The sequence below is a fragment of the Trifolium pratense genome, linkage group LG5, assembly GCF_020283565.1.
Source record: "Trifolium pratense cultivar HEN17-A07 linkage group LG5, ARS_RC_1.1, whole genome shotgun sequence".
Taxonomy (NCBI): domain Eukaryota; kingdom Viridiplantae; phylum Streptophyta; class Magnoliopsida; order Fabales; family Fabaceae; genus Trifolium; species Trifolium pratense.
In genome coordinates, this window is record NC_060063.1 from 10,092,840 (window position 1) to 10,119,758 (window position 26,919).

At 35.6% G+C, this 26,919-nt stretch overlaps 1 protein-coding gene across 1 annotated transcript; it reads right to left on the bottom strand.

Annotated features, from left to right (window-relative positions):
- Positions 1 to 14,402: 14,402 nt before the first annotated feature.
- Positions 14,403 to 24,977, bottom strand: LOC123884075. Its single transcript, XM_045933076.1, has 7 exons — positions 24,754 to 24,977; positions 24,565 to 24,620; positions 20,886 to 21,352; positions 16,564 to 17,043; positions 16,005 to 16,163; positions 15,487 to 15,905; positions 14,403 to 15,130 (listed from the first exon to the last, which is right to left on the bottom strand). Exons 3-7 carry the CDS (start codon positions 21,331 to 21,333, stop codon positions 14,498 to 14,500), a joined length of 2,139 nt encoding a protein of 712 aa, XP_045789032.1. The 5' UTR covers positions 21,334 to 21,352; positions 24,565 to 24,620; positions 24,754 to 24,977; the 3' UTR covers positions 14,403 to 14,497.
- Between the last annotated feature and the right edge of the window lie 1,942 nt (positions 24,978 to 26,919).

Below are 26,919 nucleotides of genomic sequence, written 5' to 3' on the forward strand. Positions count from 1 at the left end.
AGCAGTTTTGCTAGGCGGGAAATATCTCGCTAAAAAGACTTTCTTCAACTCGTTCCATGTTGCGACTGAGTTGGATGGTAGGGACTGGAGCCAGGCTCTAGCTTTATCTCTTAACGAGAATGGGAATAAGCGAAGTCTTATAGCTTCGGGACTGACACCATTTGCCTTCACGGTATCCGCGTATTGCAAGAATATGGACAAATGTAAATTGGGGTCGTCCGTGGGGTTTCCGGAGAATTGGTTTTGTTGTACGGCCGACAACAACGAAGGTTTAAGCTCAAAGTTATTTGCTTCAATAGCGGGGGCAGCGATGCTATTGTGAGGTTCAGCTTGTGAAGGGATAGCGTATGACTTAAGTGGACGGTTTTGCGGTTCTTCAGCCATATCTGGTTCGTTAACTATATCGGGAAGAGGAATCTCTAGTTGATTTTCAAAGTTTCTACGTCTAAAAAGACGTTCGGGTTCGCTAACTAGTTGCACCAATCTTTCGCCTCTAGAGCGAGTGCTTGGCATGCAACAAACGAACTAATCTGGGTAAAATAAAATAAAATTTGCCTTAGTCTCTACGGTGTAACACCGAAGTTACGATATCGACTAAATTGGTCCCCGGCAACGGCGCCAAAAACTTGATCGGATGCGACAACGTGACTGCAAGTATACAGTCGTGTCGTGTAGTTTTAAAAGATATCGAACCCAAAGGACCAATAATCGACCTACCGTATTGTAGTGTTGCTTTGTAAATCTAAGGCTAATGATTTAAAGGATTTTGATTAATTGAATAATTAAAATAAGAAAAATAAATATTTTTTAGATTTTTTTATATGTAAATAAAATATTGCTAGGACGTGCTATTAGTTGCTTCAGAGGGTTCAATGCTTAATTCGCGCTAGACAAACTGTTAAATTTTCGAAACTATATTGATTTAAAAATACCAGTCTTAGCTCTCGCAAATCTTGACTAGTATTATAAATTATAAAGGTGGTGCTTAACTCTCGTCCTCACACCCGCTAATAAAATACTCTTTGAAAAGCAATATAATTTAATTAACTCTAATCCCAACTCTCGTTGCGAATTAGATTTAATGTTCAGTTTTTACTATCTAGTAGAAATCTCACGCTCTCGCTCTATTGATTTTTACTTTAATTAATTCTCACTCTCGTGACGAATTATAGTCAACGTTTAATTAAAAATTGCTTAAGAAAATAAAACAGTTGTCAGTTTTCAAGAATTATATTTGATTTAAAAACACTAATCTCAGCTCTCGCAAATCTTGACTAGCGTTATACTTAGATAAAATAAATGCTCAGCTCTCACGCGCTCACTTACCTATATAAGTACCTTTGAAAACCAATATAAAACTCATTAATCCTAAATAGCTCTCGCGGACTTTAGAACTAACGGTCAGTTTTAACTATCCGACCCTAAACCTCAACTCTCGTCAATGTTGGTTTATTGCCTTTAAAACAATCCTCACTCTCGTGACGAATGATTTGAAAACGTATTTATTTAAAACCGGTGGTTGAAAACTATTAAGCACGAATTAACTACCGAACCCCTATTAGCTACTAACTACACATCCTAGCAACGCTAAATTTAGCTAGACATAACTAAAAATAAAGACATAAAAATAAAATAAGCAAATAAATAAATAGACATAATAAAAATAAAAACAAAAATTAAAAGCATAAAATAACAGCAATAAAATAAAGACAAGAAATAAATAAGACCATAAAATAAAATAAGAACCTGAAATAAAAAGAAATCTCGAGTACGGATTCCGACAGCGTAACGGTAGGAAATAATAAAAAAAACTTATTAAATTCTCAACGGAGAATAAAATAATACTAAACTCTCAACTTTAGAGAAGAAAACCTTGTGGTACTAAGCCTAGTTCTCAATTCTCCAAGTCAAGTGTTATATTTTTGAGTGAAGAGAACTAGCCTATTTATACTAAAATACAAGAGGGGGGGGGGGAATGGTTTGGCCGATGTGGGACTTTGTCAAGTGTGGCGAACGCCACACGATTTGAATCAAATTGGATGGCCAGGATGAAGAAAGTGGCGACCGCCACTTGGTGCTAGCTGGTGAGCGCCATTTGCTCCTTGCTGGCGGGCAGCATTTGTTTTTCCTTGTGGGCTTGGCTGCACGTGGCTTGGGCTGCACTTGTGTGGCTTGGCTGCACTTGTGTGGCCCATTTTGTCCATTCTTGCTCTTTTTTAGTCCATTTTCGCTCCTTTCTTCAACTCGTACACTTTTTATCTGTTTATTTAAAATATGAGAAATAAGTAACTATTTATATAGTAAAACTTCGGAATCGAAATAAAAACATATAAAATATAATAGTAAATTAACTAAATAAATAGCATCTTTTTAGGTGTATCAGATTTCAACGTGTGGAAGGGGAGAGGAGATTCGATCGTAACCAGGTAAGGAAGGAGGGTAGGAGGAGCAGGAGGGGTGAAGAACAACATTACAAGGCGGCGAACGAACGATCACTAGCTGGGACTTTATCGTTTCCTTGTAAAGAGGTGCCCAGATCATTTGCCCATGCGGTCAAAACTGGCAAATTATCACGTCAACCAGGCGCACAATCCATTGTTTTGTCATATGAGGCAGCCAAGAAGGACATGGAGAAATTACAAAAGGCGTTTGTCGGGGTAGTACACGAGCCAGGTATGACGTATAACATTCAATCAGCCTTTCATATACAAGGATATTTCGGTGTCAAAGTTACCCCTTTAGGTGCAAACTTAGCGCTTTTAGAAGGACATGAGGATGGTGAAGTCGAAGCTCTAATGGAAGACGCTAAAAGATGGTTGGATCAGTGGTTCAAGGAGAATCGATCATGATGTCCCGGTGATTTAGATGCTGAACGAAATGTTTGGTTCAGGATTTATGGGGTTCCTTCCCATGCTTGGAATGAGGTTTTTTTTTTGCCCAATTAGTTAAACCATGGGGTTCGTTTATTAACGAAGATGAAGGTACGTTGAAGAAAAGCACAATGGATGTTGCACGTCTCATGATTCGCACGTCGTGTCAACAAATCATTGACGAGTTCATTGATGTTAAAGTCAATGGTGATGTTTACGATCTTCGCGTTCTAGAAGACTCTTGTGGGCCTATGCGTATCATGATTCCTCAAAAAAATGGTAACGAGGGACGAGATTCGAGCGTCGAGTCGGAAGAAGATAAGGAGGAGAAGGTTCGAAGGATGTGGACGGTGGGGGACATGGAGGAGAGAGAATCAGAGGTGGAAGAGTTATTAGCTTTAAAGTCAGCCTCTAATGCTAATATTATACAAGTTAATATCTCAGGCCCAAATTTGGGTAGTAACAATGATAAGGAGGAAGGGAAGGAAAATTCAAAATGTGTGGAGGGGGTTAGAAGCAAGGAGGATAGTAGGTTAGTGGATGGTGGTATTTTGTTAGGCTAGGAAGATGGTGCAGGTGGGCCACAACATACAGAGGTGGGTTGCTTGCAACACTAATTTATCTATCACATGTGGTGTGGTTAGAAATGAGACCCAATCTGCAGAGGTGGGTTGCTTGCAACATTTTCTAGTATCTGAAGGAGAGGGTGAAGGTCACAAAACAGGGGTGTTTCCAGTGATGGCCCACAAAATGTTTATCCTAAGTTGACCAAAGCAGGCGCAATTGGTAACCAAGACGCAAAAGGGAAAAGCATGACTCGCATTCACCCAACACCTTCAAAAGTTAGAAAACATCAACACACTATTCAACGCTTGAACTTGAAGATTCCAAATCCAGACTTATCTCTTTCGTCTTTTCGTGCTAATCCAGCCGAGGATAAGGCTTCATCTTATCGTTCTGTGTCCGAGTTCAACGGTGTAACGCGCAACCCTCCTTCGCATCATCGTCCGAGCAGGAAACCAACTTCATCTTTGTCATCGGCCAATGAGATTCTTTGATGTAATTCTCTTAGTTCGTCGGATTTTCGCAATTGCAACCGAAGATTTATGGAGAAATATGATCATGAATCGGCTCAGAAGTTATGGATGGGAGCGGCCGAGTTAGGGGTAGTGGGTGAAGAGGTGGAGGGCACCTATGTCGAAAAATTTCTCAATAATGAAAAGAGCGATGAAGCAGCGAGACGTTTGAGGGAGCAGCATAACCTTGTTTTATCATGAAGATTATGTCTCTTAATTTGACGGGGTGGGGTGACGCTTCGAAATGACGTCGACTGAGTTCGTTATTATATTCAGGTGCGTTTAATATGTCCTTATTACAAGAAACAAAAAGATCTGCTTTCACAGATTCTATGATACACGGTTTGTGGGGATATAAAGATGTTGTTTTGGTAGCTAAAGAATTCATCGGTCTCTCTGGTGGTATATGTTATCTATTTGGAACAAAGATTTATTTTCTTTTCGTTATAGCTTTACCGGTGTTGGTTTTCTGGATATTTGTGTGGAATGGAAAGATGGGTTGTTGTATATTGTGAATATCTATTCTCCCTGTTCAATGGCTGGTAAACGGAAATTATGGAAGGATTTGTTAGAGTTTAAATCAAACAATGCTATCAGAGATTGGATTTTAGGGGGTGATTTTAATGCTATATCGAAGAGCAGAGAAAGAAGAGGTAATAGTGGCAGTAGGAGTTTGTCGGAGAGGTCAGAATTTTCCCTTTTCATGGAGGCTATGGAAGTGATCGATATACCTATTCTAGGGAGGAAATTTACTTGGTTCAATTCTGATGGTTCGGCTATGAACAGATTTAATCGATTCCTTTTATCTGAAGGTTTTATTCACCAAGGAGGTATATCTAATCAATGGATCGGTGACCGCGATATTTCTGACCATTGCCCTATTTGGTTAGAATGTTCTAATCTTAACTAGGGGCCTAAACCTTTTAAATTCAATAATTGTTGGGTTGATCCTTGTAAGAGGCACAAAGACTTTTGTTATTTCAGAAAACATGAAGAGATTGAAAGAAGCGTTGAAGAAGTGGAAATCAAGATGTTTTTGGTTTTAAGGATCTGTGTATTGACAAAACAGTGAGGGATTTGAACGAGGTAGATGACTTAATTGCAAATGGGGATGTCGACCAGGCTGATTTAAACTCGAAGGAGTTGGTTAGGAATTTTTGGGAGCAAATTCATTCTAAAGAGAGTCTTCTTCGTCAAAAATCTAGAATGAAGTGGATTCAAGAAGGAGATTCTAATTCACGTTTTTCAATTCAAGTATAAAGGGGCGTCGTCGCCGTAATCAGATCGTTATGTTAAAGAAAGGATAGGCCTGGCTAGAAGGAGTGGCAGCTATTAAAAAAGAAGTGAAGAATCACTTTGTTAAGCATCTTTCGGAAGACTGAAATTCTAGACCTTTTCTTCAAGGTGTTGATTTTAATTCTTTATCAGTCGATGACAATGCTTTTCTTTTAGCTCCTTTCGATGAAGCAGAAGTAAAAGAAACAGTGTGGAGTTGTGACGGTAACAAGAGCTCGGGTCCGGATGGTTTTAATCTTCATTTTTTTCAAGGTGTGCTGGCCAATTGTGAAAAAAGATTTGAAGAACTTTTTAGATGAATTTCATGAGAAAGTTGCTTTACCAAAGGTTGTGACTGCTTCTTTTTTTATACTTATTCCAAAGAAGGATCATCCGCAGGATCTTTTTGATTACCGCCCTATTTGTTTGATCGGGAGCTTGTATAAAATTCTTTCAAAAGTCTTGGCGAATCGTTTGAAAAAGGTATTGGGAAAATTGATCTCCTCTTATCAATCGGCTTTTCTACCACAGCGTCAGATTTTAGATGGGGTGTTGGTTCTTAATGAAGTCATCGATCTCGCCAAACGTAGGAAAGATAATTGTCTGTTGGTTAAAGTTGATTTCGAACGCGCTTACGATATAATCAACTGGGGTTTCTCGGAAGGTTGGTTAAAATGGATGCGAGCATGTATCTTCGAAAGTTCAATTTCCATATTGGTTAACGGCAGACCTATTGAGGATTTTAAAGTGGGAAGAGGTTTACATCAGGGTGATCCATTATCTCCGTTCTTATTTCTTATTGTCGCAGGCTTGGCAAGTATGGTGAAGAAAGCTGTTGATGTAGTCAGGTTCAGGGGATTTAAGGTAAATGCCAATCTTCAATTCCAATTGTTACAATTCGCGGATGATACCATTATAATGGGAGAAGGCAGATGGGAGAATTTTTGGACTATTAAGTCTATACTTAGAGGTTTTGTACTGGTGTCCGGTTTAAAAATTAATTTTGTGAAGAGTAAACTCTACGGTATCAATGTGGGTGCAAGACTTCTTGAAGCTAGGGCCTCTTTTTTAGCTTATAATACGACGACAATTCCCTTTAAATTTTTGGGAATACCGGTAGGAGCTAATCCGCGAAGGAGAGAGACTTGGAAACCTATTGTGGAGGCTATGACTAAACATTTGAATTCTTGGCATAGCCGTCATTTGTCCTTCGGTGGTCGCATCACTCTGATCAATTATGTCTTGGCTAGTATACCTCTTTATTTTTTCTCTTTTTTCAGGGCTCCTTGTTGTGTGCTAAAAAGTATCGAGAAAATTCAGCGGAACTTTTTGTGGGGTGGTGGTGCAGAGAAGAGAAAGGTATGCTGAGTTAAATGGGATCAAATTTGTTTACTGATGAATCCTCATCATGACATGTTATCTGAGCATTTTTAAGGTGATTTTTAGGAAATAATGTAAAGAAGTTGAGTAGAATGATCAAAATTTAGCCGAATAATAGATTGAGTGTTGCGCAAGCAAAACAGGGGAAAATCTGAGTTTTTACTGCGCCAGGGCGCAGGGGGTTGCGCATGGCGCAATGCTGCCTAGCTTTCAGACTCTTTTCCCCTGGATGCTGCGCCATGGCGCCACAAGGCTGCGCATGGCGCAATTGAAAGCATAATTAGAGCCCTTATAACTGTAGGCTGCGCCATGGCGCCACAAGGCTGCGCATGGCGCATTGTTGGCCCTTCTTGATAGTAAGTTTCACTGGAACCTGCGCCAAGGCGCAGGGTAGCTGCGCATGGCGCAATAGAGCTTTGTTTAGGAAGATTCCAACTCTGTGAGCTGCGCCACGGCGCAGAAGAGCTGCGCATGGCGCATGATGAACACCTGGGAGATGATTTCTTGATCTGGAAGCTGCGCCACAGCGCAAGAGGCCTGCGCCACGGCGCAGCTGTAACTGCCTCTTTGCGCCTAGGCGCAGAGGCCTGCGCCTGGCGCAACTGCGTTTATTATAAATACCTGTTCTATTTTGTTGTGCAGGTTCGACTTTTTGGATCCGGAATTGAGAATCAAGCTCCATCTCGTACGTTCCTCTTCTCTTTTAGCTGAAGATGATGAAGATCATGGAAGATGAAAGCCAATTGGTGATCAAGTGCAAGATTATGGCACACTAAGCATCAAGATTGGGAGTTGGAGGTGAAGACTAAGGATCAAGCTCTCGCGCGAATTCGTACTCAATTGTAATCGGTTTAGTGTATTCAATTCAGAACTTCTTATGTTTTTAATGCTTTTGTGTCTTGTAGCTGATTACACAAATGATTTGATCAATTGAAAGCATGTGAGAATATGGTTTAATTGTAGAATTGAGAATTCTGAGTAATCAATGTATGTTTAAGAGATTGAATGTTCTTGATTATGTTAATTGAATCCTGTATTTCAAATCATCAATGAATCACAATTCACTTAAGAGATTAAGGAATTGTGATTGATTGAGAGAAGTGGATTGCAAGAGATTGAATCCACTTACATTCGATTTATCATTGAATAGATTAACCGATTCTATTGTGTGTGATTCCGCGTATAGCTTGTGAATTAGTTCGATCCGAAAACTCTCAATCGTTCCAAAAACCTTGAAACTAAGAAATAGTAAATCCTTCTAAAAATTCACCCCCAATTATGTTTAAAAATTGTTTGTTCAAATACGATATCCATGCGAATTTAATGCAATCCCTGTGGATCGACAACTCTTTATATTACTAAGGGACGCATTCGTACACTTGCGAATAGGTCATCATTTACCTAAGGAGAAAGGTGGTTTAGGGGTAAAAAATCTCGAACTCTTTAATTTGGCTTTGCTTAGCAAGTGGAAGTGGCGTTTTTTGAATCACGATAATGCAATTTAGGCTGACTTGCTTCGTTACCGTTATGGTCACCTACCTTCTCTATTGTTGAGTGCAGAGGCGGAGGTACAGGGGAGGCAAAGGGTGGCTGTGGTCCCCCCCAGCTTTTTCAATTTTTTTTACTAGTACTAGTATTATATATACATATCTAATTATTGCTTCAAAAAAAAAAATCACTATTGGGCCTTGCCTCTTATGGTAAATTAAGCCTTTTAACAATATAAACCCTTATTTTGTCTTCTCTCCAATTGCAAAACCTAATTGTTCTCCACTTCTCCCAAACTCTCGCAAAACCAAAATCGTGTCTCTTCTTCTTGAAGCTTGGACCACTTATTTTGTTTTCTTCTCCAATTTCATTCATCTCCAATTTCTTGGTAAATGATAGATTTAAATTTAATACTATTTATAGCTCTCTTTTCTTTGATGAATATTGTAGTGTTGTCTTGGTTTTGAGATTAAATTGTTACTTTATTTTTCTATCTACATCTTTTATTTTAAGAATTGACTTTATTTTTCCATAAGATTGTGTTAGTCTTTGTTATGTTGGGACTTGTTTCTTTAAGTGTTTGAGTTTGTCTTATGCTTGTTTCTTTAAGGTTAGTTTTTATTTTATATTTGTATGACTATATTGGCTTTGAAGAATACTTATATGTTCTTAAATTTCTTATATATGTAGTAGTGCATTAGAAAATTTACTTTTTCTATATACTAAATTATACTTTTGAGACTCGGTCCCCCCTATGTTTAAATCCTGGCTCCGCCCCTGGTTGAGTGGTCTTGATATTACGCCTAGTGCGCACTCCTCTTTGTGATGGCATGATATTATTAGTCTGGGGCGCGAGATGAGTGATAGTTGGTTTAAATCCAATATTAGTTGTTGCGTTGGTAACGGTAATAACATTGAGTTTTGGCAATTTAAATGGTACGGAAACCAGGTTTTTTTTTATCTTTTTCCTGATTTGTATGCTAAAGAAGCGATCAAGAATGTTAAGGTTTCTGAACGTCTGCGAGGAAATGTTTTAGTGCCATTACGAAGCACAACAGCTTACTGAATTACAAGGTCTGTTCGATGGTTTTTCCCTTCACAATAATAATCACGATCAGTGGCGCTGGATTCCGGATTCGAATGGATTGATCACAATTAAATCCTGTTACACGTATTTATTAGACCTGCGGCAGGTAGAGCTTCAAGATGCTCATGTGCTCGAGGCCATTAGTGCCTTTGGAAGTCGGATGTTCCTTCGAAAGTAAATGTTTTCGGTTGGAGGTTATTATTAAACAGATTACCAACAAGAGCAGCTCTTCATCACCGTGGTATTTTGACTAATCATCATGAATTATCATGCGTCTTTTGTTTTCAACAAGCTGGGGACGAAAAACATCTTTTCTTTTCATGTCCTTTTAGTAAGGGAGTATGGAACAAAGTTTTATCTTGGTTAGGGACATCGTTACAAACCGGAGTCGAAGGTAGAGATCATTTTCTTTTATTTGGTGATTTGTTCAAAATGAAAGACAAAGGTCGTGTCCGTTACTTGGTATGGTTGGCAACCACTTGGAATATTTGGAATCTTCGCAATAAAGTAATTTATAAGGGCAATATACCGGATGTTTCGTCGTTATTGGAGACAATCAAACTTCATTCTTGGTTGTGGTTCACTAGTCGGTATGGGTTGTGGCGGATCCAGGACCCTGGGTCGGGGAGTGCAAATTTTTTGTACATAGACAAAATGACAAAACCATCATAAACTTACACACAAGTGCGAGAGATGGGGTTCTAACAATTTAGGGTTCTAACTAAACTTATGGATACTAATATTAAAGTATATGTGTGCGCGTGTTTTTTTTTTTTTTTTTTTTTTTTTTTGCTTGAGCTCTGATAAAATTTTAAAAGTATATATATTTGTATAAAAATAAAATTTAATCATAATTACTTGAAAATTGAAGGAAGAACATTATCAATATTATTAATCATCATAGTGATAATATCAAGCAGAGTATGTATATTTTCAAGCTTTACTAAGTGGCCTAGAGTTTTAGTCTTACAATTAACTCAGTGGATTTTGATTTAAAGCCCAACGAAAAGCGGATTGTTGGTATTAGTATTTAATGAAGCAAGTGAAAAGTTTTTGGGCCAGTGGTGCAAATTAAAGTATTCAGGGTGTGCAAAACAGCAATAACATAGAATAATTGGTGTAAATTTGAAAAGTTCAGGGTGGTCATTGTTATGAACAACTTTTTGGTTATTCATAACTTCAAGAGATAATTGCTAAAATTTACTAACAAACTACACTAAGCTACAATAACTAACTTCTTCATTCATTTTGCTTGATTATTACATGCACCCAATGTCAATATATATTACTAACAAACTAATCAATGACTCATCATTATTCTAGATCATTCTAAAACATGAATAATCACATACAATTGACTAATGCATTTTGGGCCTATTTAATCACTAAGCCCCATATCCATTCATTACATTCCATTGGTCTTCCAGAACCACCTTGTCCTCAAGGTGTAATCTAACAAAATCCACAATTTAGTGCAACCTAGAATTTAATCTAAACCTAAAGAAAATTCAAAATGTGTTGAGTGAACTTATTCCCAAATTCTTTCTCAAAACTCTAATTCTTCTTAGCTTCACTTGACCCCATTATGAAATGCAAGTAGTCCAATATGAAATGCAAGTAGTCCAACGTGTGTGCAGGCCCATTGCAAACATTCGTGAGTCCAAATTCATCTCCAAGGCCCAATCCTTTCTCCCTCTATCCCACGGCAACCACAACAGAGAAAGTAAGATGGCGTATGATTTCCATGGCGAAGACATTAAACGGTGGTCGTCATATAAACTCGAGCTCCATGGCACCCATGGCCAACCAGAAGTGGCTCCCCTCACCGGAAACGAAACAACTGTCGGTGTGAACGAAAATAAACAATTAAGGAAGACGTGTTTGACGGAGGAGAGGGATTTAGACACACCCAATTTTCCTCTATCCCATGGCGCTTGCAGAGGAGATTGTATACCATGATTGTTGATCAAATTCAACGCCGGAGAACCACAATTGCGCTCATTGCCGCCGGGGTCGAAAACACAAATGCCATTACCAAAAATCGCCAGAGAACGAACTCGTCGCTCATCATCGCCGGAATCAAAGATGAAGAGGTGTTGTGGGAGCGGTGCCGTCACGTCAAAAACACGTCGTTTCTGCTGCTTAACGGAATCAGACACAGGATTGAAATTTGCGATGAGATCTGGTGCAAACTTATTTTCTTCCTCAACGGCGTGAGAAATGGCGGCGGGGGTGAAATTATCTTCTGTTACCTCTTCACAGATCTCTAATTTCTCGTCATTTTCTGAGACGGTGAAAATGCTATCGCCGACGACATCGTCGAAATGTGTTGGTTCTGTGACGATGTCGTTATTGACGAGCTTCTTTTCTTCCATGGTGACGTGAGAGTTTGAATCCGCTGATGGGTAGAAAGTATTGCCATCAACAACAAGTTCAAGTTCGGTGTGACTCGATGGATGATTTGTGTGATGCAACGGATCCTGAGGTTTGGATGGATGAGTGGAGATTTTGAGTGGTGGTGGTGGTGGCGTGAATATGGTGGGTATGACTGTGTATGTGGAATTGTTGAGGGGTGGTTGGTGGTTGTTGAAAGAATTCTGCAAAACAGAGGTATTTTGTTGCGTGGGATGAATGTTATTATAGGTGAGGTCCTGAGGTGTGGAGGATGATGGAATGGTGGGAAAATAGTTGTAAGATGTTAGATCTGCATTGAGGGCAGAAAATGCATCGATACAATTGGACATGGTTTGAAGGCAAATTTGTTGAGAGTGTTTGAGTTGCTGGAGAATGGATTGAAGATTGTTATTGCGGTTTGGAGGGTTGATATGGGTAAGGTTAGGAGGTGTGAGTGATGATGTGAAGGTGGAGGGTGGATTGGAAATCCCGTATGGTTGTTGTTGGTAGAAGGGTGGGCATGATGCAAATGGTGAGGATCGAGTGTGAATGCAAGATGGTTGTTGATATTGTTGTGGTTTCAACAAGGTGTGAACATTGATGATGGTAGGATCGTGGTAGAGAAACGGGTTATGGTAGAGAGAAGTCATGGCAATGAAAAACTCTCAATGAGAGCACCAATTGTTATGAACAACTTTTTGGTTATTCATAACTTCAAGAGATAATTGCTAAAATTTACTAACAAACTACACTAAGCTACAATAACTAACTTCTTCATTCATTTTGCTTGATTATTACATGCACCCAATGTCAATATATATTACTAACAAACTAATCAATGACTCATCATTATTCTAGATCATTCTAAAACATGAATAATCACATACAATTGACTAATGCATTTTGGGCCTATTTAATCACTAAGGCCCATATCCATTCATTACAGTCATCTGCACTCCCTCACTGCTGAATAGATCCGCCCCTGGGTATGGGCGTAGGACTTGTATTCCTTTTCCTTTTTGGTGTTTAAATCCTATATATTCTGAGCACTTAGTTTAGTGCTCTTTGTTGTAAGAGTTTGAGTACTCCTTTGTACTCCCTTATAAATTGCTTGCTTGGTAATTTTTGCTACTCTTTTTGCTTTAAGTTGCTTGCTTGGTAATTTTTGCCATCATAAAAAAGGAGGAGAATGTAAATGCATGTGTTCACCTTGTGTTTTGAATGATGTCAAAAATAGGATCAAAGCATATTGATTTGAAGTAGGCAAAGTTAGCTAAAATGTTTTTGTAAAAAAGTTTTTTTGCAAAAGGCTCATCTATCTTGTTTTCAAAAAACTGGTTGTTGTACCGGTGCATGCAAGCAGGATGAACCAGTGCATGATTTGCAGAAATCATGAATCAGTGCATACAGGGCATGCATGAACCGGTGCATAAGAAATCTGGAATCTCCAAAGAGTATTTTGTACCGATACATAACCTGTTGAGCCGGTACAAGATTCCCTTGTGAAACTTGAACCGGTGCAAGCACTTGCATGAACAGGTGCATAAACCGAGCTCAGAAATCAGAGGGATTTTCCTACCGGTACATAACAACTTTGTACCGATATAAAACTGAGATCTGGGGTTCTGTGAACCGCAGGAAATTTTTGTTCTCTTTTTTGTTGCATGAAGCCATGAACCAATGCAGTATGCACTCTTTAAGTGTGAACCGGTTCGTACACGTTTTTCCTGATTCTTTTCCTACGTGTCACTTCATTATGACTTTGCCTATAAGCAGCACTTAGTAAAATTTTAGAGATTAACTTTTTAGAATCGTAAACTTTGTGAAAGTGTATTCTAAAGAGCTTAGTGTATCTTCTAAGAGTACGTTCTTGATTGTAATCTTGTGTGTTATTGAGGGAAGCACAACAAACCAAGGATCAATCACTTTTTTCAATGTTCATCAACATAAGGTTGATTAAAAGAGTTCAGGATAACGTCCAAGAGATCAAGAGTTCTTGATAATTGGGTTTGATCAAGGGTTTGAGGAATTCGTCAAGGGAGATATAAGCACGGAACTTCAATTGCGATTAAAGTATTTGATTCAATCAAGGTTCGAGGGAATGCTCCAAAATCAAGGGTTGGCGATAGATTCTTGGTGAAGAATTGGAACTCACAAATAGAGGATTGTTGGAGATTGAAGAACATGTCACGAATATCGAGGTCTAACTCATCCTTACAAAACCGACTTGTAAGATGAGGATTGCCTCCTCTTTATAAACTCTTCTCAAGAGTCCTATCTATCCGATGTGGGACTAAATCCCACCGAGTGTTGGCCGCTAACACACCCCCTCACGCTTCAGCCCGGCCCAATGGGCCTGAAGCGTGAACGATGTTGGAAGCCCAACGATAGACCCGATAGGCTCTGATACCATGTCACGAATATCGAGGTCTAACTCATCCTTACAAAACCGGCTTGTAAGGTGAGGATTGCCTCCTCTTTATAAAATCTTCTCAAGAGTCCTATCTATCCGATGTGGGACTAAATACCACCGAGTGTTGGCCGCTAACAGAACAAGGATTGAAGGCTTGATCTTGGTTAAGATCAATGGTGAAGTACCGGCTTATCACCCCCTCTAAGTCGTGGCCATATATAACGTCTAGTAGTGTGGTACGAAATTTTAGGTGGCTAGGAATTGTTGTTATGCTGCCAAATTTGTTTATTCTTTAACTTTAACAGAACTATTTTTAATTTTGTAATATCTGCTCTTTCATTTTAGATTGTATCATAGAACAACAGGATGAGTAGATTAAAGGTAAAAATAGATTAAACCACCCTTATAAGGAAGAACAATTATAAATAAAAGCTATATTATTCCATAATATTATCTAATTAACATCAATACCTTCTAGAATATGATTCTATATATATATTACAATAACAATTCTCTACTCTTCCTCTACTACATAAATCATATTTTTACCAGGCTTAGATAGAGTCCTCCAGTAGAAGGCTGAGGAGGAAATGATATCTGAAAATAATGAAAATTGCAAACCTATGTACAAAAGTATTGGGAGGAAGCAAAGTATTGAAATGCAAATAGGAACCCACTTCGAACCATGATAGTATATTATGAAGAAGGAACTACTAAATGCTACCATCATGCTTGTTATGGAGATGAATAGTGTGATCAATCCAAATATTAGCTTTAAAGGTAGTGATTTATAAAAGTCATACTCTCCATAACGCGAGACAAGTATAGCGAAGAAAATCAATATTGCGGTTGAAGATGAGATGAAGGCAAGTGCATCTGATATTGCAAACACCAGGAATGATGTTTTGTTCAAGTAGTTTGGTTTTCCGGTGTCATCGTTGGTACCTCCGGGTAAGCTAGCTGCAGCAGCAAACACTCCTGTAGCTATGACGGTTGAAATTAGCATACAAGACTCGGCAGTTTTTTTCATCCATGATTCTGCATTTTCCCTTAGTTTTTCGTGCTCATTTGAGAATAGTTCTTGTGCAGTCAAGCCCTTTGAGTTTCTCATCTTTATTTGTGCTGGCATCATTATCTTCTTTACTTTCTATCATATGAAAATGTATATATGTTAAGTAAAATATATTACTTAATGACCAATTGTGACTATCTGCTTCCCCACTGGGACTAGAATAGAGCGCATCGGTTCGAGCCAGGCTTGGTTAGGCGCCCAAATTTTAACAGATAATAACTATTTTAGTTTTCAAAAATTGCTTAAGAAATTCATTCTGGCCTAATAGACCAACCAGACTGAACCAAAATCGTCCGATTGTTTTTCGACCTAAAAGTATTAGAGCCGAACTCAGTCTAAAATACGGGCCCACTAATCCGAGTCAAAATTTCACTGCTCTATTACCTTATGAAAATCATAAAATGCAAAGTGATGAGATAAAACAGTTGTACCTCAAACCATAATAACTCAACAGACATTTGAAAAGCTGCTCCAGAAACCAAATCAAGTTGACTCCGTGGTGCTAAATTTGCAACCATGTGCAATATAGTGTTTTTTTCATCATCTTCATATGTCACCAAGATATCTTGTATATTCCCTATTTGATGTACGAGATTGAAGATACTAGCATGCCGATGCAAAACAGCTATGTGTAATATAGTTCGATTTTTGCTATCGATATCCCATATCAAGCTAGGATCAACACTAATAAGCTCTGATAAAAATCCAAAATTTCCAACTTTTGCAGCATCAAATATTAGTTGAGAAGGATGATTTTTTATTTCATTTAACTCATTTTTTCCATAATATTTCTTAAAAATTGTGGTCCAAAGAAATTTAACCAATTGAAAAGCCATGTGATTTTTCATTCCTGCAATTAATACAGACTTTGTTACTTAACATAAATGAAACAAATGTGGAAGAATAGTTATAGTAGTTAATAAAAAAAAAGGATAGTTTACTTATTTACCAGGATTGATCATGATGTGATTATGATCAAGGTCTGGACACTGACAACCAGAATCTAAAGGAGTTTGATTTTGAGCCAATACATGCAAAGCTGTCTCTTCATTCTCATCGCGTGCAAACGCTAGTACATTATTGTCCCCTACCATTTTCAAGGCTAAGTCTGCAATTGAAACAAATATTATGATCAATATTTTTCCAGTTGATATGGTGGGGATTGTTCTACGTGATCTATTACTGCTGAATTAGTCTCCGCCTTTTAATCGAAGTCTAGAATCCGTTTTCTTACTGCTGAAATTGTGTTCTGACTCCCGATTGGTGTTGATTCAACAAAACCGTTAGAAAATTAATACAAGTTGAATTTTAAGACATTAGTATTTGTTTAAGACACCAATTTGGTTACTGTCACATGTGCAATGACAATTAATATTGGTTGTTTTAGGAGTTTCAACCCATTTTTGAACATTGGTCCACCATATATCATATGAACTACAAATTTGCCAATTTAGTGACTGATTTTAAAACAACAAAAAAAATTTAGATGCAAGTGTAGTAATACTTACCATAGATGCCAGTTCTGATACAAGCAAAGAATAATAAATTCCGGTCTTCATCTGTAAAACAATGTTCGGTGTCGTCATATAGATGCCAAGTCATTTTGGATCTACCTTGCAATGCAGCAAACTGAATAGGAGTATATCCATTTCCACCTCTTTTTGTATGTAAATGTTCGATTCTTTTCCACATTAAGTCAACAATTTCCATGTTTCCAGCTGCAGCAGCAAAACAGAAAGCAGTGTTGCCCTTGATATCTTGCAATTCAATTTCATTGTCATCAAGTATTTTAAATAGCTCCTTCACAAAGTGAATGTGATTTGCACCTGCTGCTATATGTAACACTGTAGGCCACCCTCTTGCTATGGCTGCATGTTTTAGTCTTTCTTCTTTGTCTAAGATGAGTTTTGCTCCTGGCCAATTTCCTTTTAGAGCTAGCTTGTGGAGGGGAACACAAAGTTTGAGAAACCTTTTATTTGGATCATCACCTAAAAAAAGAGTAATTTTATTGTCCCAAAGGATTGGTATGAATTACTATAAATGCAAAGTGAAATATGTTGAATTTAGGAGTGATGAAAGTGGTATTAATTAAACGGTAGAACTAGATGGAAGAAGCCTATTTCCCGAGAGATCACTTGGTTGAGAATTTATTCTCCAACCTAGAGGAACTCGGTTCGAGACCTGGCACTGAGAGAATTAGATAGAAGAAAAAATTAAGGTGGTATTAAAAAGGTAAATTATTTGAGGACAATGATTTTCAAAAAGGTCAATTAATTATTTTGGAACTGGTAGTGTAATATCAACATAATATCCAGATTTAAGTATAAGTTCAGTTTGATAACTCAATTCATATTCTTTTACCAGAGAACCAGGGTGGATTAGGAGTAACAAATTTTGAATTTTTCAATACGACATTGCTTAGCAAATGAAAATGGAGATTAATTAATGAAAGACCGGGGGTATGGGCTGATTTGTTGCAGTTTAGATATGGGCATCTACCTATTAAAAGTTTGACTGGAACAGCACCTCGGGTTGGGGCTAACGACTCTATTTGGTGGAGGGATATTTTGAGCATCGGCAGGACGGCTGATGAGGAATGGTTCAAATCGAATGTGGGTTGTTGCGTTGGTGATGGTAATGATATCGGCTTTTGGAAATTCAAGTGGTTTGGAAATAACAGTTTTGGTGACTTATATCCTAATCTGTATGCAAAAGAAGCTTTTAAGGATGTTTTGATCTCAGATAAGTTGAGTCGTAATGGAACAGATACCGAGTGGCATTGGTAGTGGTGTGAAGAACTTTCTGACAATGACGCACATCATCTTCGAGCTCTTAAGCAACTTTTACTTGATTGTCCTTTTGATCAAGCGAGGTCGGATAGATGGCGGTGGGTGCCGGATTCGGTTGGCCTCTTTACGGTTAAATCGTGTTATAGTTTGTTGTTTTGGAGTCAAATGTTTTGGATGCTATCCAAAATTAAAGCTTTGAAAAAACGATGTTCCATGTAAAGTTAATATTTTTGGTTGGAGATTGCTTCTAGAGAAGCTACCTACGCGGGCAGCCTTCACCATAGAGGTATATTGAATAATCCGCATGATATTTCTTGTATTTTTTGTTATATGCATATGGAAGACTGTTCCCATCTATTCTTCAATTGCTCTTTTGTTAAAGGTGTGTGGGAAACTATATATAGATGGTTAGGACAGAGTTTACCGGCAGACTTGGAAGGTTGGAATCACTTTTTATCCTTTGATTCTTTGGTTAAATCAAAAAAAGGTAATCGGATTCGTCATTTGATTTGGCTGGCCACTACATGGTGCTTATGGAAGCTTAGAAATAATGTTGTTTTTAATGGAGCCTTACCGGATGCTTCCAAACTTGTAGATGATATTAAAACTTTTTCTTGGTTTTGGTTTAGGGGTCGTTTTGGCCGTAAGTCCTCTTTCTCTTTTTCTGAATGGTGTTTAGATCTTATTGTATGTCTTCAAAGCATACTATAATTTGCTTTATATTGTGAGGGATTGAGTACCCCTTTGTACTCCTTTATAATATATTGTTTGCTTATGAAAATAAAAAAAAAAAGTATATATTAAGATTTTGTCCAAAAAAAATAACTAAGTATTAAGATGGATCGTAAACCAAAATAACTATTAAGATAGATTAATAATGAATTGGTCCAAGCAATAAGAGTTTTAGATGTCTTTGTTAGCAAATGTTCAGTAGTTCGATCTCTAATAAGAGTTTTAGAAAATCAATCTTTGTACCAATAATATGGTAATTCAAAAAAAAAAAACTTTATACCAATAATATGTCATATATATATATATATATATATATATATATATATATTCGGTTTTGGTCCAATAAAATTTTAAATATCTTTTGTAATTTCTATAAAACTTTTCTTCGACTTTTGATCCCATAAATATTTTTCATCAACACTTTGGATTCTAAAATTTCTCAAATTTCATAGTAGTATGGTTGGATCATTTCCAAAAATTATCATATAAAGTTTTAAAAGAGTATCTCAAAAAAGGTGGGGATGGGTCTGATACCTTGTTCTAGATTGATCCTTGGTTGGGCGGGAGTCCGTTGTGTGAGAGGTTTAGGCGTTTGTTTGACTTGTCGGAGAACAAATCAGGGTCGGTAGTTGAGATGGCTTCTTTAGGGTGGGAGACAGGAGGGGGCGTGGGTGTGGCGGAGGCAGTTTTGGGTTGGGAGGAGGAGATGTTGGGGGAGTGTCGGGCCTTACTTCTTGATGTCTCTTTGTAGGCCCAGCTTCCAGATAGGTGGCTTTGGTTGCATGATCCTTACGACAATTACTGTGTTAGCGGCGCTTATCAGCTTTTGACTTCTCAGGACTCGGTTATTTTGGATGCTAGTTATGATTTTATTTGGCACAAACAGGTACCCATGAAGGTTTCTATTTTAGCATGGCGTTTACTGCGGGATCAGCTGCACACTAAAGTCAACCTGGTTACCCGAGGCATCTTATCGTCTACAGCTATCTCTTGTGTTTCTGGATGTGGAGGGGTTGAGTCGGCTTATCACCAGTTCCTCTCTTGTAGTACTTCTGGTTCTCTTTAGGCATTGGTTCGATCGTGGATTGACGTTCATATGGTGGACTACATTAGTTTGTGTGATCATTTTGTCCAGTTCATTTCTTCAGCCGGCGGTTCTTGCGCACGACGGTCTTTTATGCAGCTTATTTGGCTTGTTTGTGTTTGGGTTATTTGGACGGAAAGAAATCATAGATTATTCAGCGGTTCAACAAGTATTTCTCATCAATTGTTGGATAAGATCAAGTTGTTGTCCTATAGGTGGTTGAAGACGACGAGTGTGACTTTAGTCTCAAACTACCATTGTTGGTGGTCTGATCTTTTACTTTGTTCGGGCTTTCTATGATTTGTTTTATGGTTTTTTTCCTAGACTCCTTGTAAATATTTTTAGTCGTTCTCAGTACACCTTGTACTGGGGAGACTGTTTATTACTCTCTCCGTCCCAAATCTTTAGGCTTTTTAATTTTTTAATTTTATCCCAAAACTTTAGTCTTTTTAAGAAATCAATGCACATTTAGTGATACTTTACCATTTGGACTCTTACAAAAGTTAAAGCATTAATTTAATAGATTTTCTCTTTCTTAATAAAGTAAGTGTAAAAATGATTTTACTTATGATTTCTTAATCTCCGTGCAAAACTCCAAAAAGACTAAAGTTTTGTGACGGATGAAGTAATATATATCTCATTTTGGGGGCCACTTCTATCATGAACAAGTTCATCAAGTGGTGCATGGTACACCACTTCTCAATAACTCTACGACGAATATAAATTTTATAAAATTCACTGTTAGATTGAAAGTTTATATCACATAGATCATCCATAAAAAATTTTAGAAAAATTGAGAATAATTTGATATGTTATTGAGACCCGTCAAAATTAACGGTATTTAATAAAAACTCATGAGCCGTTAATTTTGATGGGTCTCAATAACATATATATCAAATGATTTTCAATTTTTCTAAAAATTTATATGGATGATCTATGTGATATAAACTTTCAATCCAACGGTGGATTTTGTAAAATTTGTATTCGTCGTAAAATTATTGGCAAGTGGTGCTCCATACACCACTTGATCAACTTGTTCATATTAGCCTAAGCCCATTTTGGGTTGTTAAAAAAAAATTTAAAGAGATTTGTACTTGGGTGTACAAATTTAAATAGAGAAACCGTTGCAGGAACCGCGATTCGAACTTCGAACACTCCATTTATTTATCTTTAAAGTGAATTTTCTAACCACTGGTTGACAAAATAAATAATAGAGAAATCGTACCTGTTTCCTCTAAAAAGTCAGTGGTAGGGCATCTGTAGTTGGACGTCTGTCCTCGTGATGCTTGAGGTGTAGAATTGATATCCGATGTTCTCACTACACTGTCAAAGTCGATACATAGCTTCTCCCACATTTCTTTGGCCGTCTGGCAACTTGAAATTCTTTTAAGAGCATCTGGATTTAAGGCACAACATAAAATATTTTGAGCTTTTGCTTCTAGTACCATGATCTTCGTATCTTCTTCATTGAATTCATCTTCAGATTTCTCCAACTCTACACCATTTATTATTTTTGTTGGAATTTTTGATCCATTCTTAGTCACAAGCCAAATTTTGAAGTCAACGGATTTCATGAATATCTTCATACGTTCCTTCCATTCATCAAAATTTGTTTTACCATCCCAATATGGTGGCTTTGAAATGGATCTTCCTTCAATGATTGTTGTGTCCATACCTTTTTAATTGTATTATCTGCAAAGGAATGTTTACTCATTAGGCTCATAATTTTGTTATTTTTTCTCATTATATTATATATTTTTACCTTAAAAATTATTTCTCGTTGACCCATAAATATGATTTTTAATGAGGTAAATTCCCTCACCCTTACATGGGACTCATCATTTCAATTCCAATTTTCCAAATAGCAAAAGTAGTGATAAAAGTTTCCTCCAAAAACTACTAATAAATTCTCTAATATATCCTAGACCAAAAATGTAAATGAGTTTCCTCAAAAAAAAAAAAATTTAAAAAAAAAATTGTGAATGAATTTGAATTGACAATTTAACTTTGGCAAAATTACTCAGGAGTGAGGACCACATACATATGATTACTTATGAGTGGATATCCCACATTAACTTGTCTTAATACTTTCATCATGTCTTTCTCCCGTACAAAGATAAAATGTCGGCCAATATTTGTACGACTATTATTATATTTTACTGGAGGCCGACACGATTGGAAATTATATTTATTTGTTGAAAATGTCTCAATGAAGGCTGGATCAAGTTTAGTTACGATGGAGCTCATAAAAAATTTGTGGATCTTGCTTAGGGACGGAATCAGAAAAAAGTGGGGTGTAAAATTATTGGTTGATAGTGTAAAATTATTTTACATTGTCAGTGCATATCAATTAAATCCTTTTCCTAATGTTTGCATTTTTACTTAATAGTTTTTTACATTTAATTTAATGTTGTGACTTAATTTTTTGTTTTCCATAAGTCAATTATTCATTAAAAAAACGATAATATTAAAAATTTAGAATAATCTTCAACATAAATTTATATAGTAGAAAGTATGGATCATACAGACAGGCGCGGAACGCATCCTGTCTGACCGCTAGTATATAATAATATAAATAAAGAAAAACATAACTAAGAAGTTTTATGCTTCATTAATGCTGATAATAGTATAATAGTATACTTTCTAGTTAAGGTGAACTAGCCCAATTGATCTATAAATAAACATTAGGGAGTAATTTATTGTTTGTAGTGATAAAACTTGTGATTGTGATCAACTTTCTCTTTTAATTAACAGGGGCGAACATATTTTAATTGACAAAGGCGAGCATAGAAATGTAACATTACTTTAATCTACTTAAGTGTGGCGACCGCCTCCTTTTATTAGTGCCTAGTTTCGTCCCTGATCTTGCTGGATGTGGTGGCTTACTGCGGGATTCTGATGGTCGGTGGATACATGGATACACTCAGAAGATTGGTACTTGTGACTCTTTACATGCCGAAATGTGGGGCATGTATACAGGAATGGAGTTTGCTAGACAAAAAGGGGTTACTCACCTCATTGTGGAAAGTGACTCAAAACTACTAATTGATATGGTTACAAGGAGATGCAATCTTAATGGGATCACCCTCATTCTGATTTGGCGCATTCAAGAGCTTATCAACATGGATTGGCTAGTTAATCATATTCATAAGTGATTTATTGTGAAACAATATTTAAAATTTTTTAAATTTTATTGATGATATTTCCAGTAGTTTAAAAGTATAAGTTAATAGTTATATTCAATTTTATGAATTGAATAATAATTTAATTGATATAAGTTCGATTAAAACAACGAAAAATAAATATTTTACTATATTGAATTGAGTGGAATCAATCATATCATTGTATGCATGGGCGGAGCCAAGTCTAAGCAAACATTGATAGTTGTTCGAGTTCTGATTAAAATTTTTTGATATTTTTAAGGTTAGTTTTGGACAAAATTAAAATTTTTAGAGGTTAATTTAGGATAAAATTGAATTTTTTATTAGATTATTTATACATTAAATAGTAGATGACGAAAACATGAATTTTCTTCTAATTTTCTCGTTTGAACTTCATGATCACTTATAAATCTTAGAGCTAGACGACAATTTTTTTAGTCAACTTTCAAATATACTAGTATTTCTTTTAATCAAAAGATTCAACTTTTTAAAAAGTGTAAAAGTATTTCCAGGAACTCTTGAAAAGAAAGCTAAGGACATGTTTGCGTTTAACTTGTTTTTTACTGTTTTAATTAATAATAACATCAACTTATTTTCATTTTTTTCTAATTTTTTTTTTTTTAAATTCTATAGAAGATTTGTTTTTGTAAGTAAAATTCTATAGAAGATATGCCAACATATTTATTTTGACTAAAAAAATATGCCATTAAAAAAATGAGGAAGAAATAAAATTCCAAAAGTAAAACAATTTCAAGGTTAAAAAGTAAAAAAATATGACATAGAAATTATTTCTTCTTTAAGGTTTAGGGTGAGAAAATGATACCTAATCTAAACCAGAAAAAATTTTAGAGTTCAAACTCTTTGAGCATCTTCAACAAGTGTTTTATTATTGAGTTTCACACACTATGCAATGCAACCGTGATTTTAGTTTCCATTGGAATATATCTAATCTATGGGTCCAATAATATGAGTTTCATAAAAAGTTGTAGAGTATAGTATTTAAGATATTGTTTCATACGAATAAATAATTAACTATGCTTGTAATCAACTTACAATTAAAAGAATTAATTATGCTATAAGATCTTATAAGTTGTTTAAATATACACTATTGGAGTATAAATTCTGTGGCCGAATTATATAAATGTGATGTAACACACTGGAGTCCACTAAATAAAAACTATCCAAAATAAATTACATTAATTATATTTACTAGAGATGCTTTTACAAATCGGATGAACGTGTTTTAAAGTTTGTCCTTATTTTCTTAATTTTAAATTTGCGTTTTAAAGTTTTACTTAATTGTTAAAAAAAATGATATCCTGTTATTGATAATAAGTTAAAATAAAAGTAAAAAAATATCTTCAAACAATTTTTATTTAGGAATATTTATTGATCCAAATATAAAAGGTACTCAAAATCCATTACAATATTTTGAAATCATACACTTTATAAGCACAATAATAAGCCATTCCACCAAGCTAAGGACAATCACCTTAATTATATCTTCAAAAATTAAAATATATTAAATTTTGGTTAGTAAAAAAGTCTCATTTTATAATTTTTAAACTAAAATTATAAAAAAACTTATGTAAAATTAATATTATTTCAACACATATTAAATCAATTTGTTTTACACTAAATTATACATTTGGTTCTTTAAGTTTATTTTAAATTTCACTTTGATTCCTTAAATTTACGGCTGAGAATTCAACCCGACAAAGAAAATGTTAAGGTAAACCATACCTGGGAATACGTAAAGAATATTTTAATTTTTCTTCTACTACACTTGCCTCAGTTGCCTGCAGAAATATGACAAATAATATATTCAGCATGTAGTTTTGATTGAATTTTGAGAAATATTATAAAAATAGGAAAATATAATAATAAATAAATGTACAGAGCAATCACTCATATTTTTATAGTAATTAATACTTAGTATAATGGTCGGATTCTTGTTCAAATTGAAATCATAAATGAAAGGGATATTAAGGGAAGAGTGAGGAGAAAATATTGAGCTTGAAGAAATATATATTGTTCCTGGTTGAAATTATATAGACAACAAAAGGGAATAAATATGAAGGTACATAGAGAAAAAGCAAAAGAAAATAGTGACAAATGAAGGAGAGAGGAAGGAGACATGTGGAAAAAAATAGTTCATTGCCATGTAGGCTCGGCCCCACATATATATAGTATGCGCCCAACGCGCAACGAAATCAAACTTAAATTTGATGTCTAACAATAGTTATCGATCTTTATAAGATAAGATATGACATGCATATCAATATATTAGCGGTAAAAAGAAAAAGGCTTAATTAATTAGTAAAATGGTTGCTTAAAGATATTTTTGATTTCACATTGTTCCGTTAAAAAAAAAAAGTCTGAATAGGTCCTTAAAGAAAAAAATGTCTGAATAGGTCCCTTAAAGACATATCCGTTAATCAGTTTGGTCTTATTCGGACCTTGTTTTAAGGACCAAACTGATTAACATATCCGTTAATCAGTTTGGTCTTATTCGGACCTTGTTTTAAGGAACAAACTGATTAACAGATGTGTCTTTAAGGGAACTATTCAGACTTTTTTTTTAAGGGACTTATTTGTACTTTTTTTCTTTAAGGGACCAATCTAAAACCAAAAATATCTTTAAGGGACCATTTTAATAATTAAGCCAAAGAAAAACAAAGTCAAGTAATATAGTCAATTACAGACCATTATTATTATATATATATATATAGTGTCTTGTTAACAAATGCCTAAAATTAGAAATATTTTTTAAAATTTTGTATAATTAGTTTGTGATCAAGTTTAAAAAATAAATTAGATAGATGAATTATGAAAGAAAAAAAAAATTTAATCACTAACATATCTTCTTAGGACACATTTTACCTTTTTCCTTTTAGTTATTTAGAGTTTTTTTTTTGTTAAATAGTTAGTTACTAAATTTTTATCTTTAAAGTGAATAAATCACTTTAAAGTCGCACTATTTTATTATGGATTATATATATAGTATAGTTGTAAGAGTATCTCTAATAGTGATATCACTTTGGGTATTATATATTACTAATAAGTGGTCCCTACGATGTTATGTAATACTTACGCAACTCATACATATTTTGCTTTAATGGTGATACCACTTTGGGTATCATATATTATTAACAAGTGGTTTCTTCTATATTTATTTTTATAACTTAAAATTGATGATACGATACCTTATTTTTATTTTTTCCACCCATTGATTTCTAGGGGAAGAAGGCCCTAGTAGTCCAGAGTTCGGGAAAGTTATTTTAAAAAAAATGCTGAAATACCAAAGATAAAGATTCCTGGTGCTATTTTGCCTAAACAAAATTTCTTGTCATAAGTTAGTGCAAGCATAAGCATGTGCTATCGTTCCAAATTGTTCTTTATGTCATATCGTCATTGTCGTATCACATGCTCTTTATTTCATTTCATAACGTGAAAGGTTGTATGTTCAATCCTTCCAAGCTATAGTAACTTTTAGCATTTTGTTCTGTTTTATTTTTATAAAAAATCATAAAATGCAAAGTATAGATACAAGCAAAGAATAATAAATTCCAGTCTTCATCTTTAAAACAATGTTTGATTTTGTCATATAGATGCCAAGTCATTTTTGGATCTACCTTGCAATGCAGCAAACTGAATAGGAGTGTATATCCATTAAGTCAACAATTTCCATGTTTCCAGCTACAGCAGCAAAACAGAAAGCAGTGTTGCCCTTGATATCTTGCAATTCAATTGCATTTTCATCAAGTATTTTCAATAGCTCCTTCACAAAGTGAATGTGATTTGCACCTGCTGCTATATGCAACACTGTGGGCCACCCTATTGTTATGGCTGCATATTTTAGTCTTTCTTCTTTGTCTAAGATGCGTTTTGCTCTTGGCCAATTTCCTTTTATTTGAGAAACCTTTTATTTGGATCATCACCTAAAAAAAGAGTAATTTTATTGTCTCAATAATTAAAAGATAGTAAAAAAATACTCCTTTTGTCCAAAAGGATTGGTATATTTAGAATTTACTATAAATGCAAAGTGAAATATGTTGAATTTAGGAGTGATGAAAGTGATATTAATTAAATGGTAGA

Bases quoted from the DNA above. Each gene is read 5' to 3' on its own strand.
- LOC123884075 (XM_045933076.1), bottom strand. From the start codon at position 21,333: ATGGACACAACAATCATTGAAGGAAGATCCATTTCAAAGCCACCATAT. The intron at 16,164-16,563 runs GTAAGTATTACT...TTTCAATTGCAG, and splicing joins TATCAGAACTGGCATCTATG to ACTTAGCCTTGAAAATGGTA. The intron at 15,906-16,004 runs GTAAATAAGTAA...TATTAATTGCAG, and splicing joins TCACATCATGATCAATCCTG to GAATGAAAAATCACATGGCT.